This window comes from Sprattus sprattus, assembly GCF_963457725.1.
Source record: "Sprattus sprattus genome assembly, chromosome: 1".
NCBI classification, from domain to species: Eukaryota; Metazoa; Chordata; class Actinopteri; order Clupeiformes; family Clupeidae; genus Sprattus; species Sprattus sprattus.
This window is the reverse complement of record NC_137920.1, coordinates 39,050,051-39,070,450: the sequence shown is the minus strand read 5'-3', so window position 1 is coordinate 39,070,450 and position 20,400 is coordinate 39,050,051. Positions and strand designations below refer to the sequence as shown.

General features: G+C 43.5%; 3 protein-coding genes across 3 annotated transcripts; 2 read left to right on the top strand and 1 right to left on the bottom strand.

Annotated features, from left to right (window-relative positions):
* The first annotated feature begins 217 nt into the window (after window positions 1–217).
* On the top strand, window positions 218–3,741 carry cbx8b (chromobox homolog 8b). Its single transcript, XM_080836020.1, has 5 exons — window positions 218–313; window positions 421–464; window positions 806–871; window positions 982–1,048; window positions 1,909–3,741. Exons 1-5 carry the CDS (start codon window positions 245–247, stop codon window positions 3,103–3,105), a joined length of 1,443 nt encoding a protein of 480 aa, XP_080692146.1. The 5' UTR covers window positions 218–244; the 3' UTR covers window positions 3,106–3,741.
* A 1,468-nt stretch (window positions 3,742–5,209) lies between these two features.
* Window positions 5,210–7,874, bottom strand: cUnh17orf67 (chromosome Un C17orf67 homolog). The gene is made up of 4 exons (XM_080837316.1): window positions 7,809–7,874; window positions 5,984–6,072; window positions 5,507–5,633; window positions 5,210–5,244 (listed from the first exon to the last, which is right to left on the bottom strand). The coding sequence occupies exons 1-3, from the start codon at window positions 7,858–7,860 to the stop codon at window positions 5,517–5,519; spliced, it is 258 nt and encodes an 85-aa protein (XP_080693442.1). The 5' UTR covers window positions 7,861–7,874; the 3' UTR covers window positions 5,210–5,244; window positions 5,507–5,516.
* Window positions 7,875–11,264: 3,390 nt separating this feature from the next.
* dgke (diacylglycerol kinase, epsilon) lies at window positions 11,265–19,277 on the top strand (the record flags this gene model as incomplete). Its single annotated transcript, XM_080837001.1, has 11 exons — window positions 11,265–11,725; window positions 12,092–12,251; window positions 12,988–13,107; window positions 13,683–13,826; window positions 14,194–14,351; window positions 14,605–14,653; window positions 14,912–15,025; window positions 15,399–15,470; window positions 16,203–16,330; window positions 16,748–16,859; window positions 18,356–19,277. The coding sequence occupies 11 exons, from the start codon at window positions 11,265–11,267 to the stop codon at window positions 18,596–18,598; spliced, it is 1,761 nt and encodes a 586-aa protein (XP_080693127.1). The 3' UTR covers window positions 18,599–19,277.
* Window positions 19,278–20,400: the final 1,123 nt, after the last annotated feature.

Sequence of the window (20,400 nt, the reverse complement as noted above, 5' to 3'; positions counted from 1 at the left end):
GAGCAGAGGAGCTCCTCCCTCTCACTTAGCAACCCCGAGCACGTAGCAACAGCTAAGCCAATGGCCTTTCATAAAACGGTTCCACCGACAGTGCTGCCTCGGCAACATATTAAAGAACGTAGTGACGTCTTTGCTGCTCGTGAGTATTATGGGCTGTGTGGAATTCTGAACCGAGTGGAGAGAAAAATATCCATCCAGCAAGCTACTAAGCGGTCTACTAAACTAACGGTGGGGAGACGTAAACATGGAACTGTCGGCTGTTGGTGAGAGGGTATTTGCTGCAGAATCTATCATCAAACGGAGAATTCGAAGAGTAGGTGTACACCGAACTATGTCGTTGTTTTGCCTTGAACGCTCATCTTCCATGCCAATGTTGCATCGTTAACGAAGTATTATTTTTCCTTTTCTGACGATACGTAGGGTCGAATGGAGTACCTTGTGAAATGGAAGGGCTGGTCACCGAAGTAAGTAGCGTTAATGCTAACGTTAGCCAGCTAGCCTCTTATCTCCCTAGCCATGTCGGGTTCTGTGGTAGATGTCAGCTTGGTTTTCGTTTGCGGATACCCAACGCACTGTGTATGGCAGCATGGGCGAAGTAACAACCCACCGGGCCAAATCACAGGCTGATGGCAAATGTATCGCTAGCTCACATGCTAGCGCTAACGGGTTTGGCAACCAACACAGTTAACAAGCTGGCAACGATTTCAGGTCTTGTTTACTGGCGGACGTGCAATGCACAGTTGAGAACGTGGAATTTTTGAAAATGGTGAATTGTGCAATGTAAACATCCTCTCCTTCCACTTAGGTACAGCACATGGGAACCTGAAGAAAATATTTTGGACTCCCGCCTCTTTGTGGCGTTTAATGAAAGGTAAATGCCATGTTCCAGCAATAAAACGGACCGTGTGTTAAAACACAAAAGCATATGCTTGGTGGCTTGTCTGCTTGTAACATGCAAATGCTCGTACCCCGCCTTTACAGAGAACGCGAGAGAGAGCTTTATGGGCCAAAAAAGCGGGGACCTAAACCGAAGACATTCCTTCTTCGGGTGAGTAAATCCATTTCTGTCCGTATGTAGAACCAGACCTATGTAAGGTCATGTCAGGCAGTTGGGTGTAAGGCCACAGCAAGCACAGATAAAACATTCTGGGCATCATTCCAAGCATGTGGCATGTTAACATCTTGACTGACCACACCGCACCCACATGTGTTGTGAGGAATCCAACCTCTAGCGTTTAATTTGGTTTCTCATCAAAACAGTGCTATAGTCCTTGCCTGCGTGAAAAACTGTTTTGGAATTAATTCTACCTGTCATACGTCTGCCAGTAGCCTACATCATGAGCTACACCGTTCACTTTATGGACATAAACACAGTTCACATTCAAGATCAGTAGCCTAATGCTAAATACTCACTTATTTCTGTAGGCTTGCGTTGTCGTTTCAACACTGAAAATATACCTCGACAAGAGTTCTACAAAATAATGCTAAGCCATCTGGACTGTAGAGTCAAGTTATTATTTGTTTGGCCCCAATTGGTCAACCACTTCTGTGAAGACGTTTTTGCTATTTGGTACTGCTCTGGCAAATTTCACCTGCTTTTTTGCGAAAGCAGTCAAAGAGATGTTATGTAGCTTCTTACCTTTGATCCCTGCAAGTGTGAAGGTTTCAAAATTAATTTCTGTGTCAGTTCCATATAGCTGAAGACTAAAGCTGATCAATCCAAAGTTATCTCATTTGTTATATTGTAATAATATTGTATCATCTATGTTTAATAAAAGTGCAACATGTTTTACCTCTCCAAACTAAAAAACATTTTACATTTCTGTTATTATTTTGCTCCCTAATGAGCCAGAGCTTAAAAATGTCTCCTTATTAACGAATCATTGTGAATCATTTCTGTGGCTTCAGGCACAGGCAAAGGAAAAAGGCAAAACCTATGAATTCAGGAGTGAGGCAAACAGGGGAATCCATGTCACCTATCCCAGCCCAGAGCCTGTGGTGACCCCAAGAGCAAGGGAGGGCCTGAGAGCCGTTGTGCCTACAATCTTCCCGCCCAGCACTGTCAACCGAGGGGAGAGCGTACGAGTCCGACAGCCAGAGCCAGCCGCGCATGAACGCCGCCTTCCTCCTGAACTCTCACGGCCCACAGGGGACAGTTTCCCACTCGTTCCAAAGAAGAGAGGGCCCAAACCCAAGCCGCGCTTCAAAGAAGGCCTGCTCACTGGTCCTCCCAGAGAACAGCGCTTTAAAGACAGCCTGCTCACTGGTCCTCCTCGAGAACCACGCTTCAAAGAAGGCCTGCTCACTGGTCCTCCTCGGGAACCGCGCTTCAAAGAAGGCCTGCTCACTGCTTCTCCTCGGGAACCGCGCTTCAAAGACGGCCTGCTCACTGGTCCTCCTAGAGAACAGCGCTTCAAAGACGGCCTGCTCACTGGTCCTCCTCGGGAACCGCGCTTCAAAGAAGGCCTGCTCACTGGTCCTCCTCGGGAACCGCGCTTCAAAGAAGGCCTGCTCACTGGTCTTCCTAGAGAACCGCGCTTCAAAGACGGCCTGCTCACTGGTCCTCCTAGAGAACTGGCCAAAAGGAGAGCCGAGGAGCCCCTGGTGTATGGTGCCTCCAAACTGGCCAAACACGCTCTGGCAGATGGCCAGGACAGGGACTCCGAAATGAGGGTGATCAAGCTGGCTCACCGGCCTCTCCAGGGACCGCCCAGTTACCCCCCAAAGCCCATGCGGCTTATGCCAGCAGCAGGCGGCAGCCAGCAGCACTGCCCAACAAACCACAGCTTGCATTCACACCGGCCAGGCCTAGATGCTCACGGCAGTAGGACTAAGGACCGCCTGGTTCATCAGACCCCCATGCACTTAAAGCACTTGGCACACTCCAGCCTGCAGAGGGAGGACGCTCCAGCCAGGCGCCAGCCCACACTGATCGCCAAAATCCCGATAGCCCACATCTTGGACGGGCCAGAGGAGGCCCCCCGCTGGAACCCATGCCTCACTAACCTGGAGAAGGTGGTGGTGACGGATGTGACCACAAACTTTTTGACAGTGACTATCAAAGAGAGCAGCACAGATCAAGGATTCTTTAAGGGCAAAAGATGATTTTCCTAAAATTTGACAAGAAGACCATGTCTGGTCATATTATCATTTTCAAGAATCAGTTCTTTATAGTGTCCCCTGTCATTTCCAGATTTTTTACATAGTGTATATAAAGAGTTTACCAGATTATGTGTTTGTGCATAACTTGTATGTATTTAATTTATAGTAATGCAACAGTATAGCAACTGTTTGATATTTTCAAGAATTACATGTACCAAACATGTACAGATATATATTTATGTATAGGGCGCAGGTGTTTCCTTGCAGGCATCTGAATTTGCTGGCCATTTTGTGCAGATTGTTGTTCTGTTCTGTCCTGAAGCCGTAAAAGGCAGTTATTTGAGATTCGAATTATAGATATGTTTGGTTCTTTGCAATTCAGTCTCTGTAATGCATTGTATTGCTATGTTCCCTACATGGGCATTTTAAGAAATAAATGTCCTTACGTGTGGGGGGGATACCGCATACATCGCTATGAGCAGAGAATCTTGATCATGTCGGCTTCTCATCGTCCCTTTTGCACCGTGTCCAGTCACCGATATGAAAAATACTATTGTAAATGTTAAAATACAAATACCGACACTACGGCCTTTGTAAAGTTGTAATACGTGTTTTGGTCTCGCTTGGCCTGCAGATTTCCATGCGCATTAGGTTAAACATATTTTTCTTTCTGTCGCCTGATGTGGCCTCTAAGAAATGGTCTAACAATGACGTCTGTAACAGGTCTTAACAGCTTGCAACATTTTCTGTATGTGTGATTTTGCATTCACCCTTCAGTAAACTGACACGCAAAAAAAAAATTGAAAAAGCTTTTTCGTCTTTTTGGAGGTTTAAAGGTGACGTGTTAAGCTGAGCGCATCGTCTACTTCAATTTAAAGACTTGTGAAGACAACGATTTGACTATTCTTGCCTTAATGTTGTTAAAAATGTATCAGGAAATGATAATATATTATCGATCCACCCAGTGCACATTACTAAGGTTAGACATGCCATAGCAGAACTAGATCTTTGTTCAATCCAACTTTGCTCAACAAAGCAGTTGGTTTTACACGGGCATAATGTCTACTTTTTCTTCTGTCCTTAATTGGTATCCTTGTGCATTTCGTTACGCTTATATCAAATACATTTCTATTAACACAGCAGAAAATAAACGAATTACAGCATTTTTATCAGATGAGATTTTATATATTGGTGTTGGAGCGCAATTTATTAGAAATTACTATATTTTAAATCGACTTCCTATGAAAAAATGCATAAGCAGTTTTTTCTGAAGCAACTTAGCTCTGTAGTCAAATGTATAGACTAAGAGTCATAACTCAAACATACATTTTTAAACTTTTGTTAACATGTTAAAGCAAACCCTTAGCTTAGCCTATATAACATTAAAAACTATACAAGATGAGTTTTAGTTTTGCAGCTATAGGAATTTAAATTGCATTGGAGGATAATGCTTTAACTTATGATTAAAGAACTTCCTTGGAAACGAAACTGACATATGAATCATATGGGCGTTTTCGATTTTTTTCCCTTGAGAAACTGTCACACGGGAAATACAACACAATTTGACCACGTCTTGTTTTCTTTATATGTTCCACCATGATTAACCTATATAGGCTAACGCAATTATGGCAAATTCGGGTTGTGTGAGAGACGTCAAACGGAGAACTGCCAAATATTCGGAAATATTTTTTTCATCTCCTCAGACCAAACACAAAACCCTTTTACCATTCTTTAGCCTTTGTCTTTTCTTCCCAACTGAAGTCCCAGCAACTTCCCAACGACCAAAGAACGCACACATTTGATTATTTTAATTATTTTTTACAACATGCTTTTTTTATTTATAACCATACAAAGTTTACTTTTTCAAAATCAGATCCATCACAATTAGATTGAAAGGTCTATTGTGGCATTCAGAGAGCCGATACAATTCTACAAGTACTCTAGGCTAATGATGGCATAAGCTGATTTGACAAAAGTCTTTATTTAAGGATTGCAAATTTCCCGTAGAGGCCCTTCGGCGGACATCTCAATGAATGAGGCATGGAGTGAGCAAGATAGCTTCTGCCTTCCTTCTCTCCTCTCACCGTCATCCCCTTAGCGTTACAGTCGTCATGAATATCACAGTCAGCCTCGTGTTCACCGCTGTAAATAAGAGCACAAGTAAATAATGTTACATTTGTTTTATCTGATATAACTCGTAACTGCATTTTAATTTATTGACATAGATTAAGGCTGTGATATGATCCTCCATACTTTGACCGTTTCATTTTGATTTTTGATTTTTTTTTTCAGATGTAATGTGAGCTATGTTCTTTTCTTGACTTGTCCGGTCACCCACTTCGTGAACCTAACGTGGCAATACTGTATTGAAAATGCTTGTAGGTGGGAGTTCGGAGTTACGCACTGAGACAAGGTTAGACCTGGTAGCCGTAGTTGCGGTCACATCGTGGGAAGCAGTTGGGGTTGAGCCAGTGCTCCAGGTTGGTCTCACGGGCCCTCTGCTCCAGTCGCTGCATATGCAACATGTGTTCCTGAGAGAGAGAGAGAGAGAGAGAGAGAGAGAGAGAGAGAGAGAGAGAGAGAGAGAGAGAGAGAGAGAGAGGGAGAACATGAAAGAAATAAAGTAAGTTTGTCTAAGGATATATCTGATCAAAGTCAGTCAGTCAGTCAAATCTCCAGAGTTGCACAAATATGCTATAATGTAAAACTGTAAGCTGTTTTTTTTAAATTATTATTTCATTTATATGATGATAAGCCTATACGTTTAATTTACAAACTGCAATACCCCCTCCTCTACTGCATCATTAGACAGACACAGGTTGATGAAGCTGCTGTGTAATATCTTGCATTTTTAATCAAACATCCTCCCACATTTCCCCACCCTCATAGGCTCATCAGGGTGTCCAGCCTTCTGTCTCTTGGTGCGAAGAAGCTGTTTGGCAAAGCTCTCTTTGATGACTGGAGAAGCATCTGCTGGAGCACAGAGGAGCAAGCGGGTTAGTCTTGGTATAGATGAGTGACTGGGTGCGGTTCTCTGGACATCAAACCCATGAGCCCATGTTCTGTGTGCATTTTCTTATGAGCCGTGAGCCTGTCATGAATTTGGCATTTATTATGAAACTGTGATTTGTAGCTCTTGAATGGTATTTGTCAATTTACATGACAAAATGACATTTATTAAGAGGGTTCACTGATAGTCATCCATCAACTGCCCTTTGATATTGTGAGACTGAATGAATGATTGATTTTTGATTTAGCAGGGAGGGAAAAAATCTCCCACACATCCATGTGTGTTATGCCAATGAGAAGCTATATTATGTGGAAAAAACTATTTGAATAATATTTATTTTCCCTTTTTATGAATGTTACTCAATGAATACAGCAATGTTAGGAATTAGCTTTCCCAATCAACTTTATGCATTTTTCTGTTTTAGTTTCCGAGTCTTCAGATTTTAAGCGGTGAGAGACTAGAGTGAGACACCTGATCAGTTCATTCATGGCTAGGACTTTATTTGTCATTTAGATGTGGTGCTTTGAATCATGTCATTAATACTTTCAAGTAAGAGGTACAGAGGCAAATCATTCATGCCTCCAGTTCTTCCATATGCATGTGAACCAGTGTTCTCTCTCCCTCTCTCTCTTCCCCTGTCAATCTCTCTTTTTCTCTCGCTCTGTCTTTGTCTCTATGTCCTTTTTTCTGTTTGTGCGTTTCACACTCTTGTGAGAGCAAAAGCCAGAGGTACTTCTCTCTCTCTCTCTCTTTCCTCTCTCTCTCTCTCTCTCTCTCTCTCTCTCTCTCTCTCTCTCTCCCTCTCTTCCCCCCCCCCCCCCCCACACTCTCTCACACACACACTCTTGGTGTGTCCCTCTCTGCCTGCACGTCACTATCCAGAATGCCATTAGAGGCTGTTTTTTGAGGCAGCAACAAAGTGCCCATTCATTCGCCCCTCTCCCCAGGGAGTCTGCCTGGGCCAGCATGTGACCCAGAGGGCCAACCTGCAAGGGGGTATGAAAATGAACTCGGCTCCGTCAATACAGCCAGTGCTCACAGAGCGACGTGGCACAGCAGCTTAACACACATTTATTTTGCAAAAAGCTCATGTGTACCCTTTTTGTGCTGTTTTTTTTTGCAAGGTACTTCAAGTATCTCTCAATGAGTGTTCATTTGCGAAATTGAATACATAAAATAATGCACAAATACAAATACATACATGTATTGCATTAGGTCTTAAATCACTTCTGAGATCGCTATGAAATTTATGAATAGACCATAAATAAATCTGGACACTGTAGGCTGCTAATTGATACATACAACGTAGAAAGCTTCATTCAGAAATGAAAACAAACAAATAATAGAAATATACTGCAGCAACAGCGCTAAAACACCACTGGATTGTTCAAAACGAATTTTCTACTTTTTATTGTACATTATGCGTGCGTTTGGTTTGGGGGTAGCGGCCAACTGACAATTACTTTCCGCATCAATATAAATAATAAAAAAAACACTCGTGCTGGTCTGTGAAACATATCAGTAGTACTATTTTAGTTTACAGTATAGGCTAGGTAGTATTGTCTTAGATTTTAACTTTGTATTTTTTGCAGGACAGTATTTCCTAAATATTTCATGTTTCTCTGAGTTATCTGTAACTCGCAATGTAGACTGTGGATTTAATAGAATGTACAAATATTGCAATTTAATGACTTACCCGTAAAGGAGGTCAGAAGGACCAAACAAAAAAGATAGACCACAAACTTCATGATTCGTCTTGCCTCTTCTCTCGGCGCAACCCCTGCACTGAACTGCTGCAAGGAATAGGTTAGGGGTATAGGTTCACCTCTTGCGTCATCAACCCCTGGAAATTGACACACACAACTGCAAAAACATCACAACAAGCAACCATGCGCAACAAAATGTCTATTTAATGTACGAACATCTGGCATAATGACGACCATTTATAATTGGCAGAGACAATTTCATTGTATTGTGAAACGTATTACAGAGCATTATGGATCGTGTCTGAACAGGAGATTAAAATTCCATTCAATTATAACTCTGAACTGCTCGAAGAGCCACTAGGGGGAGCGCAAGTGCCGTTTATCACAAGGCATTTTTGTCTTCATATGCTGCTGTTTCTGAGAAACAGACTCAAACCCTAGTGTGCACACAGGATATTTAAGCATTCCTAAATAATTTAAAATAATCATGGTCATGCTATAAAAAAAGAAAATGCAATTCCACAGCATACACTTCTGCATATTACAGTTTTTCTCCATTGCTTTGGGTAATTTCACAAAACAGAAATTACATTCTCAAAACAACACGTGCAAACCTCCAAACCACTGGGCACTTGTTCACAACAGATTGGAATTTCTCATTCCTTTAATCAAATTGCAATTACATTAGCACATATTTCAAATGATTTAGCACAACTTTGAAATGGTTAGGTTCAGTTGCCTTCAGTTAGCCCAATTACCAATAGAATATATCTTGCTGGTCAAAACTGACTGTTGCTTCTCAATCAAGTCGTCGTTCTCTGCAAAACATGCTGGCGTAATTTCCTTGTGTACGTCATCACCTGCACAATAGTTCGCTCCATTGTCAAAATCCTTCAGGCACATAATACCATGAAAAACATCATGGTATATACTGTAATATGGATCTCTTGGATCATCGGCTTAATTTTTAGGTGCAACTAGAACTTAACTAATCAAGGGGGAGATTCACACATCTGTTCACCGATCACACAGTAAGTTTAGTTAGCTGACAGGTCCTATCCAGGAGTATAAATGCTTCAATCAAATATCTAGAGCTTGACCAAGTTCAGTACAATTTATGAACATGGAAGCACCTGGCCATGGAAACAACCAATGGGCAACTGCCTGCTCGAGGAAGAGGAGGAAGAAGAAGAGGGAGAGGAGCAAGGGTGGATGTCCCAGGCCAGCGCGGGGGCAACATCACGATGTGTGCTGCCATTTCAGAGAATGGTGTAGTCACCCACATTCCCAGTCTTGGCCCATACAACACCCTGAAGCTCCTGGTGTTCTTGGGCGCGTGCACTCTGATCTTATCCCTCTACATGAGGGGTGTTTGGTAGGGTCTCACTTGCCTACATTTGTCATTGTGTGGGACAAAGTTAGCTTCCACTGAGGCCCGCTCATCAGGGCGTGGTTCGCTGCCCATCCAAGAATGCTGATGGTGCTCTGATCACCTTACTCCCCATACCTCAATCTTATCGAGGAGTTTTTTTCTGCATGGAGGTGGAGGTTCTACGAGCATCGGGCTCTAAACCATGAGGTCCCTTCTCCAGGCAATGGATGCTGCTTGTGTCGATGTCACAGCAGATCAGTGTAAGGGATGGTTGCGGCATGCATGCCAATTCTAACCCCGTTGCATAGCAAGGGAGAACATCAGATGTGATGTTGATGAAAATCTGAGGCCAGACAGACATGAGTGAGAGGATGAGTCGGAGAGTGAGGACGAAAACTCAACTCCAGCTTTGCTTTACTTTCCTACTGTATGTGTTGTTATAGGAGAGAAGGCTATACATAATTTTAGTTTTGATGTACTTATTGTTTGACAGTACGTATATTGTGATGTACACATTTTTTGTTTCTGTTTAGCAATTACTGTAACAATTTCCATGGCAGTATGTGTGCAATACAGTATGTGATTGAATTCATCGCTTTTCTGTTTGATACACATAGTATTCTGAAAAGAAAACATCTACTACAGTAACCATTCAGTGTCAAAGGACTAAGCCAAGATTGAAATATGCACATGAGGGATATTTCTTTTGACCACTGCCATACTGACAAAACATCTAAATGTTTTGACCTGCAGTGTTTAAACAATGTCAAAGGTACTATTCATTTTGGGGGCACTGACTATTTGTTTGAGAAAAGGAATTCATTTTGACTGATGAGTTGCCTGTTTTGAGTTTTGAGTTTTGAGTTTTGAGAGTTTTGAGAATGTCATTTCTGTTTCGTGAAATTACCCAAAGCAATGGAGAAAAACTGTAATGTGAAGGCAATACTACTCAGACCGTTGGCTCCACTGATCTATATAGGCTGCTCTGTCAAGGGATGACTATAGGCTCAATTCGAATGAGCAGGTGTTTGAAAACAATAATCTATTGTATAAAGTCGCATGGGCAATTTACCGCATTTATCTGGCCTTGTCAAATAATTCAATAGCAAATTCATGGAATGGAAATGGAAATTGTTTGAACTATCTTCATTGGGGCGTTGCAAACACCTGGGAAATAGGCCCATGTTTAGGCCTGCATAGATGAATTGGTGCACAAGACAAACAAAGGCATATTTCCTTTTTTTGGTTACGCTAATACTATTTTACACAAAGAGTGGTCATGACTTTGCAGATGTCAATATATTCTGACTTATTATTTTTTGTATATAGCACGAGATGCCCCTGATGCGATTTGTAACCAGGTTCTGGTGTATGTGGGCAAAATTTACACAGATGAAACAGATGAGCGTAAACAAACTACGTCATCATTTCCGTTTCCGCACAGTGGTAGCTTTGACAGAAACCGCCTGAGCAGTTCGGTTAGCTATGGGGTCCGCCTATGCTCCTGTGTTTCATGTTTAGAGGCAGTAGCCTACAGCACACTGAGCACAGCACAAGTACGGTATCAGATATGCACTTGATGTTATAGTCAAGTATTTCAGTGGTGCTCATGTTTTTATCGGTCTGAGTTTAACGGAAGTGATGAAGAGAGCTGCCTGTTTAGACTAAGTTAGCTAACGAAGATGAACTGCTCATTTTAGAGAAGCTATACTGGCTAGCACTATCGAACTTGGCAGTGTTCAGTGTATTCTGAGTGAAAAATATATTTTACGGTAATTTACGTACGTGTAGGTCTATGTTATGTGCCGTGTTTCGCCTGTGGCTGCGTGTGGAAAAATCAGCTATAGCGTTACAAGCCAAATAGTAATGCATGTTAGATAAATGACCAACGTTTGACATCATTTATTTTAAATAAGCACTGTGTCACGCCAGTATTTTTATAACCGCTAAACCAAGCGATATGTTTACGGCGTTGATGTATTTATGTAATCCGTTGAAATAACGCCTGGTAACGCCAGTGTTTACTAATATTGCAAGCGTTCAGTATCGCGAAAACTCCCCGCATACAGTTTAGATGGAGACGGAGGAGGAAAGTGTCAGCGGGCAGCTTGATACCACCGGGAGGCGGGAGGAATGGACACTGCTCATTTGGACCTCGCTGGCCGTTCTGGTACCAGTGATTATCACGCTGTGGTGCAGTGCTCAACGCTCCAGACGGAAGGTGTACATGAAGGACTTCTTACGCAAAAGCAAACATGGATGGCACTACACTGATCTCTTCAACAAGCCTACCTACTGCTGCGTATGCTCTCAGCACATACTACAGGGAGCTTTCTGTGACGGCTGTGGTATCTGCGCAGACGAGCAATGCTTACGACGGGCCGACCGCACCATGTTGTGCAAAGAGATTATGACTCCGGCTCAATCGGACGGATCTCTAAACCATCGTTGGGTGCGTGGAAACGTCCCCCTGTGCAGCTGCTGTGTTGTGTGCAAACAGCAGTGCGGCACACAGCCAAAACTGTGCGACTACAGGTAATCATGACTTTCAGCTGGGTTTAGCCTCACAGTACCCATGCTACCATTCCCTTAGCGGCAGAATGACAGACCTGTTGTTAAGAGCCTTAACAGAACCATCCCTTAATCTGTCATTAATTGTCAAGAGTATGATTAAAAACTGTACTGAGGGAAGGATAGGTTCTCTGACAGTGTCACAGATAGCCATTTAGAATGATGGGTTTGCAACTGGCCTGTACTCTCTCTCCTTTATCTGTTCTGTTAGAGAGTTATTCAGGTGATGATTTGCCTAATCTATTTTTAAAACAAAAATATGTCTCTCATTCCCTCTCTCTCTCTCTCTCTCTCTCTTTCTGTGTGTGTGTGGCGCCCGGCGACTGGCAGGTGTGTGTGGTGCCAGGCCACTCTGCATGATGACTGTAAGCCAAGCCTGGCGGATGGAGAACGATGCGACCTGGGAGAGTTTCGCTGTCTCATCATCCCACCTCACTACCTCTACCACGTCAACAAACTGCGCCGCAGACACCCGGACGAGTACAGCAAGGTGAGGGGGCAGATGGCTATTGGCTCAGCAGGATTGCATTTGTGTGTGTGGTGTCAATATATACTGCAGTGGCATTGCTCTGTAGTGGTCTGTAGGACTGTGTTTGAGTAAGGAGGGGTAACCTTTCTATTGTGCGAGTGTGTGTTTGTGCCGAAATGATTTGAGTCTGCCCACTGCACAATTGATTCTAAAAGATAGATTTGACTTTTGAATGAAATTAACTTAAAGTAACACAATGCAACAATTATACTTCCGGATTAGGGTTAGGATAAGCAGTTCAACCTTAAAATAACAGCTTGAAAAAAATTGGGGCGCTACAATGACCTTTAATAAGGAGAATCGCCTCTGTGCCATTGCCATACCAGGGTCCATAGGCATATAAATTTGTTCTATAGTTTTGCCTGTGGCCGACTTTCTACTGTCTGCCGAAGTAGCTTATTTGCCTTCTTGCTTTGTCTTGTGTTGCACTTGCTTGATGTTTGACTGTGTAAGGACAGTTGTTGAGTAACTAGTTTGTCATAATGTCAAAGTCAGCGCATTTCAAGAGATTTCGTTAGTTTTAGCTGCTAGCATATCGTTAGTGAATAGCTATTCATCCGTTGTGCTGCTTTAATACAATTTTAAGGTCATCGTGTGTGTGTGTGTGTGTGTGTGTGTGTGTGTGTGTGTGTGTGTGTGTGTGTGTGTGTGTGTGTGTGTGTGTGTGTGTGTGTGTGTTGTGTATGTCCATGTGCAGCTGGCTGTGACCTGTGGCAGTGGCTGGAGTCCGGTGCTGGTGCTGGCCAACACGCGCAGCGGGAACAACATGGGCGAGGCCCTGCTGGGAGAGTTCCGCACCGTGCTGAATCCTGTCCAAGTCTGTCCTCTTCTCTTCTGCTCTCTCTTTCTCTCTCTCTCTCTCACTCTCTCTCTCTCTCTCACTGTCTGACCTTAGAATCCTGTCCAAGTCTGTCTCTGTTCTTCTGCTCTCTCTCACTGTCTGATCTTTGCTCCGATAAGGACACTCTCTAGTCTTGTAATACTTGAATAAAATACTAAGAACACAAAGTCTGTGCAGTGTTCTTTAGTATACTGTGACTGTTTACATAGTGTGGCTGTACATGGCTATCTGGCTAATGACAGGATTGGGTATGGAGGATCCTCTCCGCTCATTTAGCTTTGCAGTTGTGTTTGTAAGATCATTTAATGTAATCTGTGCTGCTCACTGCTCACTCTTCAACTGTCATTCTCACACACTCTGTCTCGTTATCTCTCTCTCACACACACACACACACACACACACACACACACACACACACACACACACACACACACACACACACACACAGCCACAGCCACACACACACACACACACAATCTTTCACACTGATAAATGTGATCTGTCAGTGTGTGGAGAATGACATCTAGCTTTATTTGACTTTCCTGCTGCAGGTGTTTGACTTGTCAGAGCTGCCCCCCTCCAAAGCCCTGCAGCTGTGCACCCTGCTCCCCCCGGGTAGCGCGCGGGTGCTGGTATGTGGGGGCGACGGCACTGTGGGCTGGGTGCTGGACGCCATCGACGCCATGAAGCTTAAGGTGAGCGTTTTGCCTTGTTAGTGTAGACTCTGCTTTGGGCATGTATGATAGACTGTGGAGTTAGTTTAGACTCAGTCTTGGGCATGTATGATAGACTGGAGTTAGTGTAGACTCTGCCTCGGGTAAGTAGGATAGACGGTGGAGTTAGCCGACGCCATCTCACTATTCGGTGTGAATAGTACTGTGAGTGTAAGACCTGTGACTGATGTGTTACTCAGGAAGTGACTAAGCAATCCTGCAAGAACCCACTACTGAGAATGCTCTGTGGTTCATTAATGCAGGAATGATCTTCTAATGGCTATGGCACTCTTATATAGTGACTACTATTCATCATAAAGATCATTTCCCCCCTTGTCTTGGTGTGCAGGGCCAAGACCAGTTCGTTCCCAGGGTGACCGTCCTTCCCCTGGGCACAGGGAACGACCTGTCTAACTCACTGGGCTGGGGGGCTGGGTACGCCGGGGAGATACCCGTGGAGCAGGTGCTGAGGAACATTCTGGAGGCAGAGGTGGTGAAGATGGACAGGTGCAGGAAGTCATCTGTATTTGTAGTCTAAATGATTAGGTCATTCTAGTCACAATGTGTCCCCTATGTCGTATGTCCACTTTCTGTCCCCTGTGCCTCAGACTTGACGTTTTTTGTGGGGTGAATAGCAATTGGCATTGGATGACATTTGCGTCATTTCCTTGGCTATGTCGAGTGGGGATATTTGTACGCACTTTATCTGCTCAGACATAACAAACTGTGACTGTTGCTTTGTCTGTTACTACCCTTTCAGATGGAAAGTTCAAGTAGTCTCGAAAGGCCACTTCCTTAGGAAACCAAAGGTTAGTGTTGCATGAACTGAAGCGGTTCCCAAAGACCTTTTACAGTACTTTAGTCATCAGTGTGTTCAAATTAGAAGCGTCCTTTCACCCTTTTTTTCAAAACCAACAGAAAAGGCTGAGTACTATTTTCGTTTCGGTTTCTGCATTTTCATTTGTTAGTATTTTTGTGTAATTATGAGAGAAGAGAACTGATACTGAGTAGCTAGCCACCTGAAAAGGAAACTGCTGTTAACTCTCCTCTGTATTTTTCCTCCTCAGGTTCTGTCAATGAATAACTATTTCTCGGTGGGTCCAGATGCCCTGATGGCGCTCAACTTCCACACCCACCGGGAGAAAACTCCCTCCATCTTCTCCAGCCGTATCATCAATAAGGTCAGTCGATACAATGACCTAAGGCACCTATGGTTTGGGATCAGTAATGCAATTGCCATCATATTCATTTACTAGAATCCTTAAGGTACAATATTAGCATAAGAAATGAATGGAACTGTAATGATCACAAATATGCTGTTTATTAATATAATCCCATGCCTCGTATTGCATTCAATGTTAGTGAAGTATTGGTCATTTTGCGTGTTTGTTTTTTTGCCAGGTTAGTTACAGAGATAATTTTATAGATGATTAAGTCTTATGGTAGTAGTTTCACTGAAAAGTGGGTTCAGAGATCAGGGTTGGTAGCGTGGCTGCTATTTAGCATAAATGCTTCATCTGTACATTGGTTGATCACAATGGTCCTTTGTTGTAGGCTGTGTATTTCCTTTACGGCACCAAAGATTGCCTAGTGCAAGAATGCAAAGATCTGGATAAGAGGATTGAGGTAAGATTGGGTTTGGATCTTGCTCAGTTCACCTACGATTCTCAGTCATTTCCAAAACTGTATCTCAAGAACGTGTTTCTTGGGTATAGAAGTCAGGCCAATAATTCAATTGATTTGTATAAAAACATTTTTAAATGTAAAGTGTGTAGTTTTTTAGTGGCATCTAGTGATGAGGTTGCTGAATTTCAACCAGCTGAATACCCTTTTCCTTTACGAGCGTGTGTGAGTACCTACGGTGGACGTCAAATGCTATAAAAACACAAAGCCAATACACATTTTCCAGTGTATTGGTTTGGCCATTCTGGGCTACTGTAGAAACATGGCGTTGCAACCGTCTGTGGAAAACTTCCTATGTAGATACAAAAGGTTCCTTCTAAGCTAACGAAAACACAGCGATTCGTAGTGACCGGTAATCATACACTAATGAGAACATAATTATGAATACTATATTTCATTTCTACTGATAGATGCCACTAAAAACTACACATCGAACCTTTAAGTCATATGAGACATATTACAAAAAAGGTCTAATTCCTTAACCATACACATTTTGATTCTGATTTATATACATTACTATGAAATTTATTGGATGTCAGATTTGTCCTCACAAGTTTCCCAATTTTGACGTCCTGGTCATGCCATAAGATGTGGCCCCAGATTGTCCGTTAGGACCATTAAAGCCTTGTTGCCATGACCGCAAGACGACTCTACTGTGCCCTATCTGTGTTTTAGCTGGAGCTGGACGGGGAGAAGGTGGCACTGCCCAGTCTGGAGGGCATCATCGTGTGTAACATTGGGTACTGGGGCGGGGGCTGCAGGCTGTGGGAAGGCATGGGGGACGAGCCCTGCCCCCCTACACGGTGAGTAGAGAACATGGAGGGCTTGCATTTCAGAGTTTGATTTTTAGAGATGTTTTTGAGCACATCACTTATACCACGTTTCTTGGGTTTAATCAGAGTTGTAATCAAAGTTTGACTTACATTAATATACCTCATATTTCAAGCTTGCGGGGCAAATCATCAATACAATGGTAAAGAATGTGGTTGACCCCCCTTTAGAATAACTAGTGTAAACACGTACTAGCTTGTAGCCTGTAGCTAGCTGTGTGGAGATTGTTAGATTGTTGTTGGTGATGTGATCCATACCCCTTTACGTTGTTTTCTCATCAATATTGCTAGCAAAAGCCCAGCCTAGTGCTCACGTTGTCAGATGTTTCAGGAAAAACATCAATGTTAACCCCTAGCATTTGCGTTCCTTTACTTGTGGTCTTCCACCAGTCTGGATGATGGCCTGCTGGAGATAGTGGGGGTCTACGGCTCGTTCCACTGTGCCCAGATCCAGGTGAAGCTGGCCAACCCTGTCAGACTGGGTCAGGCGCACACAGTTCGGGTGAGATACTCTTCCTCTCTGTCTGTCAGCCTCATTGCTGGATGCCAAATGAAAGCCTTCGAACACGAACACGACTATGGGTTTAGGCTAGTTTTTAGTTAAACAATGAAAATGCTAAGTTTAATAATCGATTAACAATCTATAACTTCTGTTTAATAATGGATAAACATGCTGACATTTGCCGAAAACACGCGCCGTCCGATAATTAACACCGTTACGATATCAGACTGGTCTTAGAGGGGCAGTGTTGCATCTTAAACGTCCAATACTAAGATAACGTTGGACTAGGATTGACATCACTGAGGAAAGACTAGAGAGGTCAGATATAGGTCAAAGTTGAAGCCAGTCTGTAAACTGTGCTGGCTATGGTGTTAAATACATAACGGGTGAAAACCAAAACAGGAAAGGATATCTATAAATACAGCGATGGCCTTGGGGCACTTTCTTTCTCATTCTCTTGAGTCTTAAAGATCCTTCAATCGGTTTATACCCATATCAACTCTTAACACAATAACGGTTCTCATCTGACACAGTTTTTTTCCATGACAATGAAAACAGGGGATTTGATATAATATAAGTCAACCCCCCTGTGGCCAAATCTCCCCAAATCTAGAAATGTGATGCCCTGACAACAGAACCAGTAACAGTTACCTATGGCAACTCCAAGTGTTTTGTTTACAGTGTATTCCTTGTTTCATTGACATTCAAGCGTTGGTTCCACCAAGACCTTCATTTAAACTTTGTGGGCCGCGAATGTTCACTTGGAAGTCTGGAGTCCTTCAGTTTGACTGTGTCTGGTAGAATGATGCAGGGACAGCCTGTCCTCCTCTCTGCCACCCTAATCTATCACATCTAGCTGTAAGATCTGAATGTTCCTGAACAGCTGGATCATGTGGGAATCAGCAAGGCTTTAACTGAAGGCTGGAGGAGGGGAGGGTATAATTTAATACAGCTCACTTAGTGTCTGTATATTCACTTGAGGTAAGCTCAAATCAACTCCTCGTTATTCGTATAGTCTTACTCATAGATTCCTCCCAGACATATACCCCCAAGATGATCGTGACTAGCGGCCATATTGTCCCCTGTGCTTAAGTTAAAAGATGCGCCATGAGGGCAGTTGTGTGCTTTGGGCGGAGCAACCCCAAAATGTGGGTGGTTCAGATATTATGTTAAAAATGTATTGACATGATCTTGCGTACAAGATCATTAAAAGATCTCACCATGTGCAAAGAGTATTCCAGCCACCTTTGGAGAAAAATTAGAGGGTGAGAGAAAGGAGGAGGTTAAGGAGAGGGAGGTGGTCAGGTGGGAAGGGATGGGGAAAAAGAAGGGAATGTGGGCAATAAGGGGTATGTGGCTCTAGCGTTCTAACTGACCTGTGGTGTGTGTGTGTGTGTGTGTGTGTGTGTGTGTGTGTGTGTGTGTGTGTGTGTGTGTGTGTGTGTGTGAGAGAGAGAGAGAGAGTCTCACTGACCTGTGTTGTGCCCACGCTGCAGCTGGTGCTGAAGAGCTCACGGATGCCCATGCAGGTGGACGGCGAGCCGTGGGCACAAGGCCCGTGCACCATCACCATCACCCACAAGACCCAGGCGCTCATGCTCTACCACAGCGCCGAGCAGACGGACGACGACGACGAAGACTCCAGCGCGGACGAGGACGGCGAGGGAGGAGGGGCGACCGCAGCACCGGTGACTTCCGACCACACGTCCAGGGGAGAAGAGGCTGAGGTGCTGGTGTGAGGCCTCCTGCGTGATGCTCTCCCGTAGGGAGGAGGAGCTCCGTGCGTCCCGTGCTTGCCAGCACTCATCAGCGCTTCACGGCCATATTTGGGTCCTCTATGTCAGATGTTTGGACTGGGCTGGTCATAGGCGCTATTTTACGTAGATTCCCCTCACTTACTCACACACACACTCACACACACACACACACTCAGAAACACACACACACACACACACACACTCAGAAACACACACACACACGTGCAGAGCACACCTGGACTTGCCCCTGCTCCCTCAGCTGCCCCGCTTGCAACCGGTCCCCCACCAGACATGGCCAGAAGCTGGATGTAAATGTGCAGCAATGTCCATAGACAATGTAGTTTTTCCTTTGTCTTCTGTGTTCTAGCCACAGCTGAGGTAGGTTATGAAGAGAACTACAAATCCCAATGCCATTAAATGTAATTTCCTGCTCTGGGGCAGCTCTACTGATCACTCATCCAGCCTGCGCTCCTGAGTTCCATCCAGTCATTAATGAACCATGATGTTTTCCCTGGTCTGTGACTCATGGAGGAGGGAGAGAATTGTAAGGGGGAGAAGCTGCTACCTGAATGTTTGCATTGCTGCCTTGTGCTCATAGTCTGCTTTAGAACGTCCTGTGGGAGAAACATTAGATACTGTTTTTTTTTATTTTTTTTAACTTCATATAATCTTTATTTGTGATGGTTTTCCTGCTGAATATGTTACTCCAGATATTTATTAGTTTGCTGTCATGAGCTGCACTGGATATCATATGTGTACACACACTGTTTTTCCTACTTCTCTTCTCTTCTTGAGTTGTATTGAGGTAATAGGTTTTGTCATGCATTCCTAATGCAAAACACCCTCGTAAAGCCTGTGACGTTACTCACGCAAGTATGCCCATATAGGCTTAGAGGCTAGGATGGCAAACATCGTGTCCACCCGTCGTGTTGTTTACTCAGTCCTAGAGTAGATGTGTTCTGTCTTGTTTTTACTTCCTTCTAAGTAGAGGTTTCACTGAACAGCGCCTACTCTATGATTCTGCAGATAATAGTTTACATCCACCATCCTCTTCTCCTCTCGCTTTAACGATATGGTATTGTTATGAAAAGTGTTGTCATAGCAACACTTTGAATTATTGGTTTGTTTTGCATTTTTTTTTAATATATCAGCCATTGTTTGCCAAACGCCATTCACTCCACTTAACGACCACAAGGTGGCAGTCTTGGGTTATTTTTCAATCTGACTGTTGTGGGACAGGGTTGACATTTGTAAAGATATTGGGAACATGTTCCCGTGATTCATGGCTTTTAAAATTATTTATACATTTTATAAACATTATCCAAGTCTGTACACTGAAAGGACCCTAATTTCTGACAGAGCGGCGCTCTGGGGAAGCAACGCTGGTATGTGATGAAGTTGTAGAAAATATTTATGACCACTGTCATTGCCAAGTTGATTTGACAAGGTGTGGTGTTCACGCTTTCCAGAGATTCCCATGGCAAGAGATTCTGTCTCAAACAGATTATCTGTGGGCCTGGCATGAGCTTTAGCCAAATCTATTGATAGGGCAAGTTGCAATAGTCATTATCATCACATTTGAACATTTAAGTCACACACATTAACACAACATTGGTTTGTCTTAATGTAAGTATCACTCGTGATGTTACTCTGAATGGAACTCGATCAGCAGTAGGTATTAAAAGCCTTTGCGGAAATGTGCACATTCTCTTACATATGCTCGGCCACATGCATGTGTCATCCTGCTGTTAAATGTTGTACGATGTTGTTGTCCCGTCCTTCAT

Bases quoted from the DNA above. Each gene is read 5' to 3' on its own strand.
- cbx8b (XM_080836020.1), top strand. From the start codon at position 245: ATGGAACTGTCGGCTGTTGGTGAGAGGGTATTTGCTGCAGAATCTATC. The intron at 465-805 runs GTAAGTAGCGTT...CCTTCCACTTAG, and splicing joins TGGAAGGGCTGGTCACCGAA to GTACAGCACATGGGAACCTG. The intron at 1,049-1,908 runs GTGAGTAAATCC...CTGTGGCTTCAG, and splicing joins CGAAGACATTCCTTCTTCGG to GCACAGGCAAAGGAAAAAGG.
- cUnh17orf67 (XM_080837316.1), bottom strand. From the start codon at position 7,860: ATGAAGTTTGTGGTCTATCTTTTTTGTTTGGTCCTTCTGACCTCCTTT. The intron at 6,073-7,808 runs GTAAGTCATTAA...GTGCTCCAGCAG, and splicing joins CCTTCTGACCTCCTTTACGG to ATGCTTCTCCAGTCATCAAA. The intron at 5,634-5,983 runs GTGGGGAAATGT...TCTCTCTCTCAG, and splicing joins ACCCTGATGAGCCTATGAGG to GAACACATGTTGCATATGCA.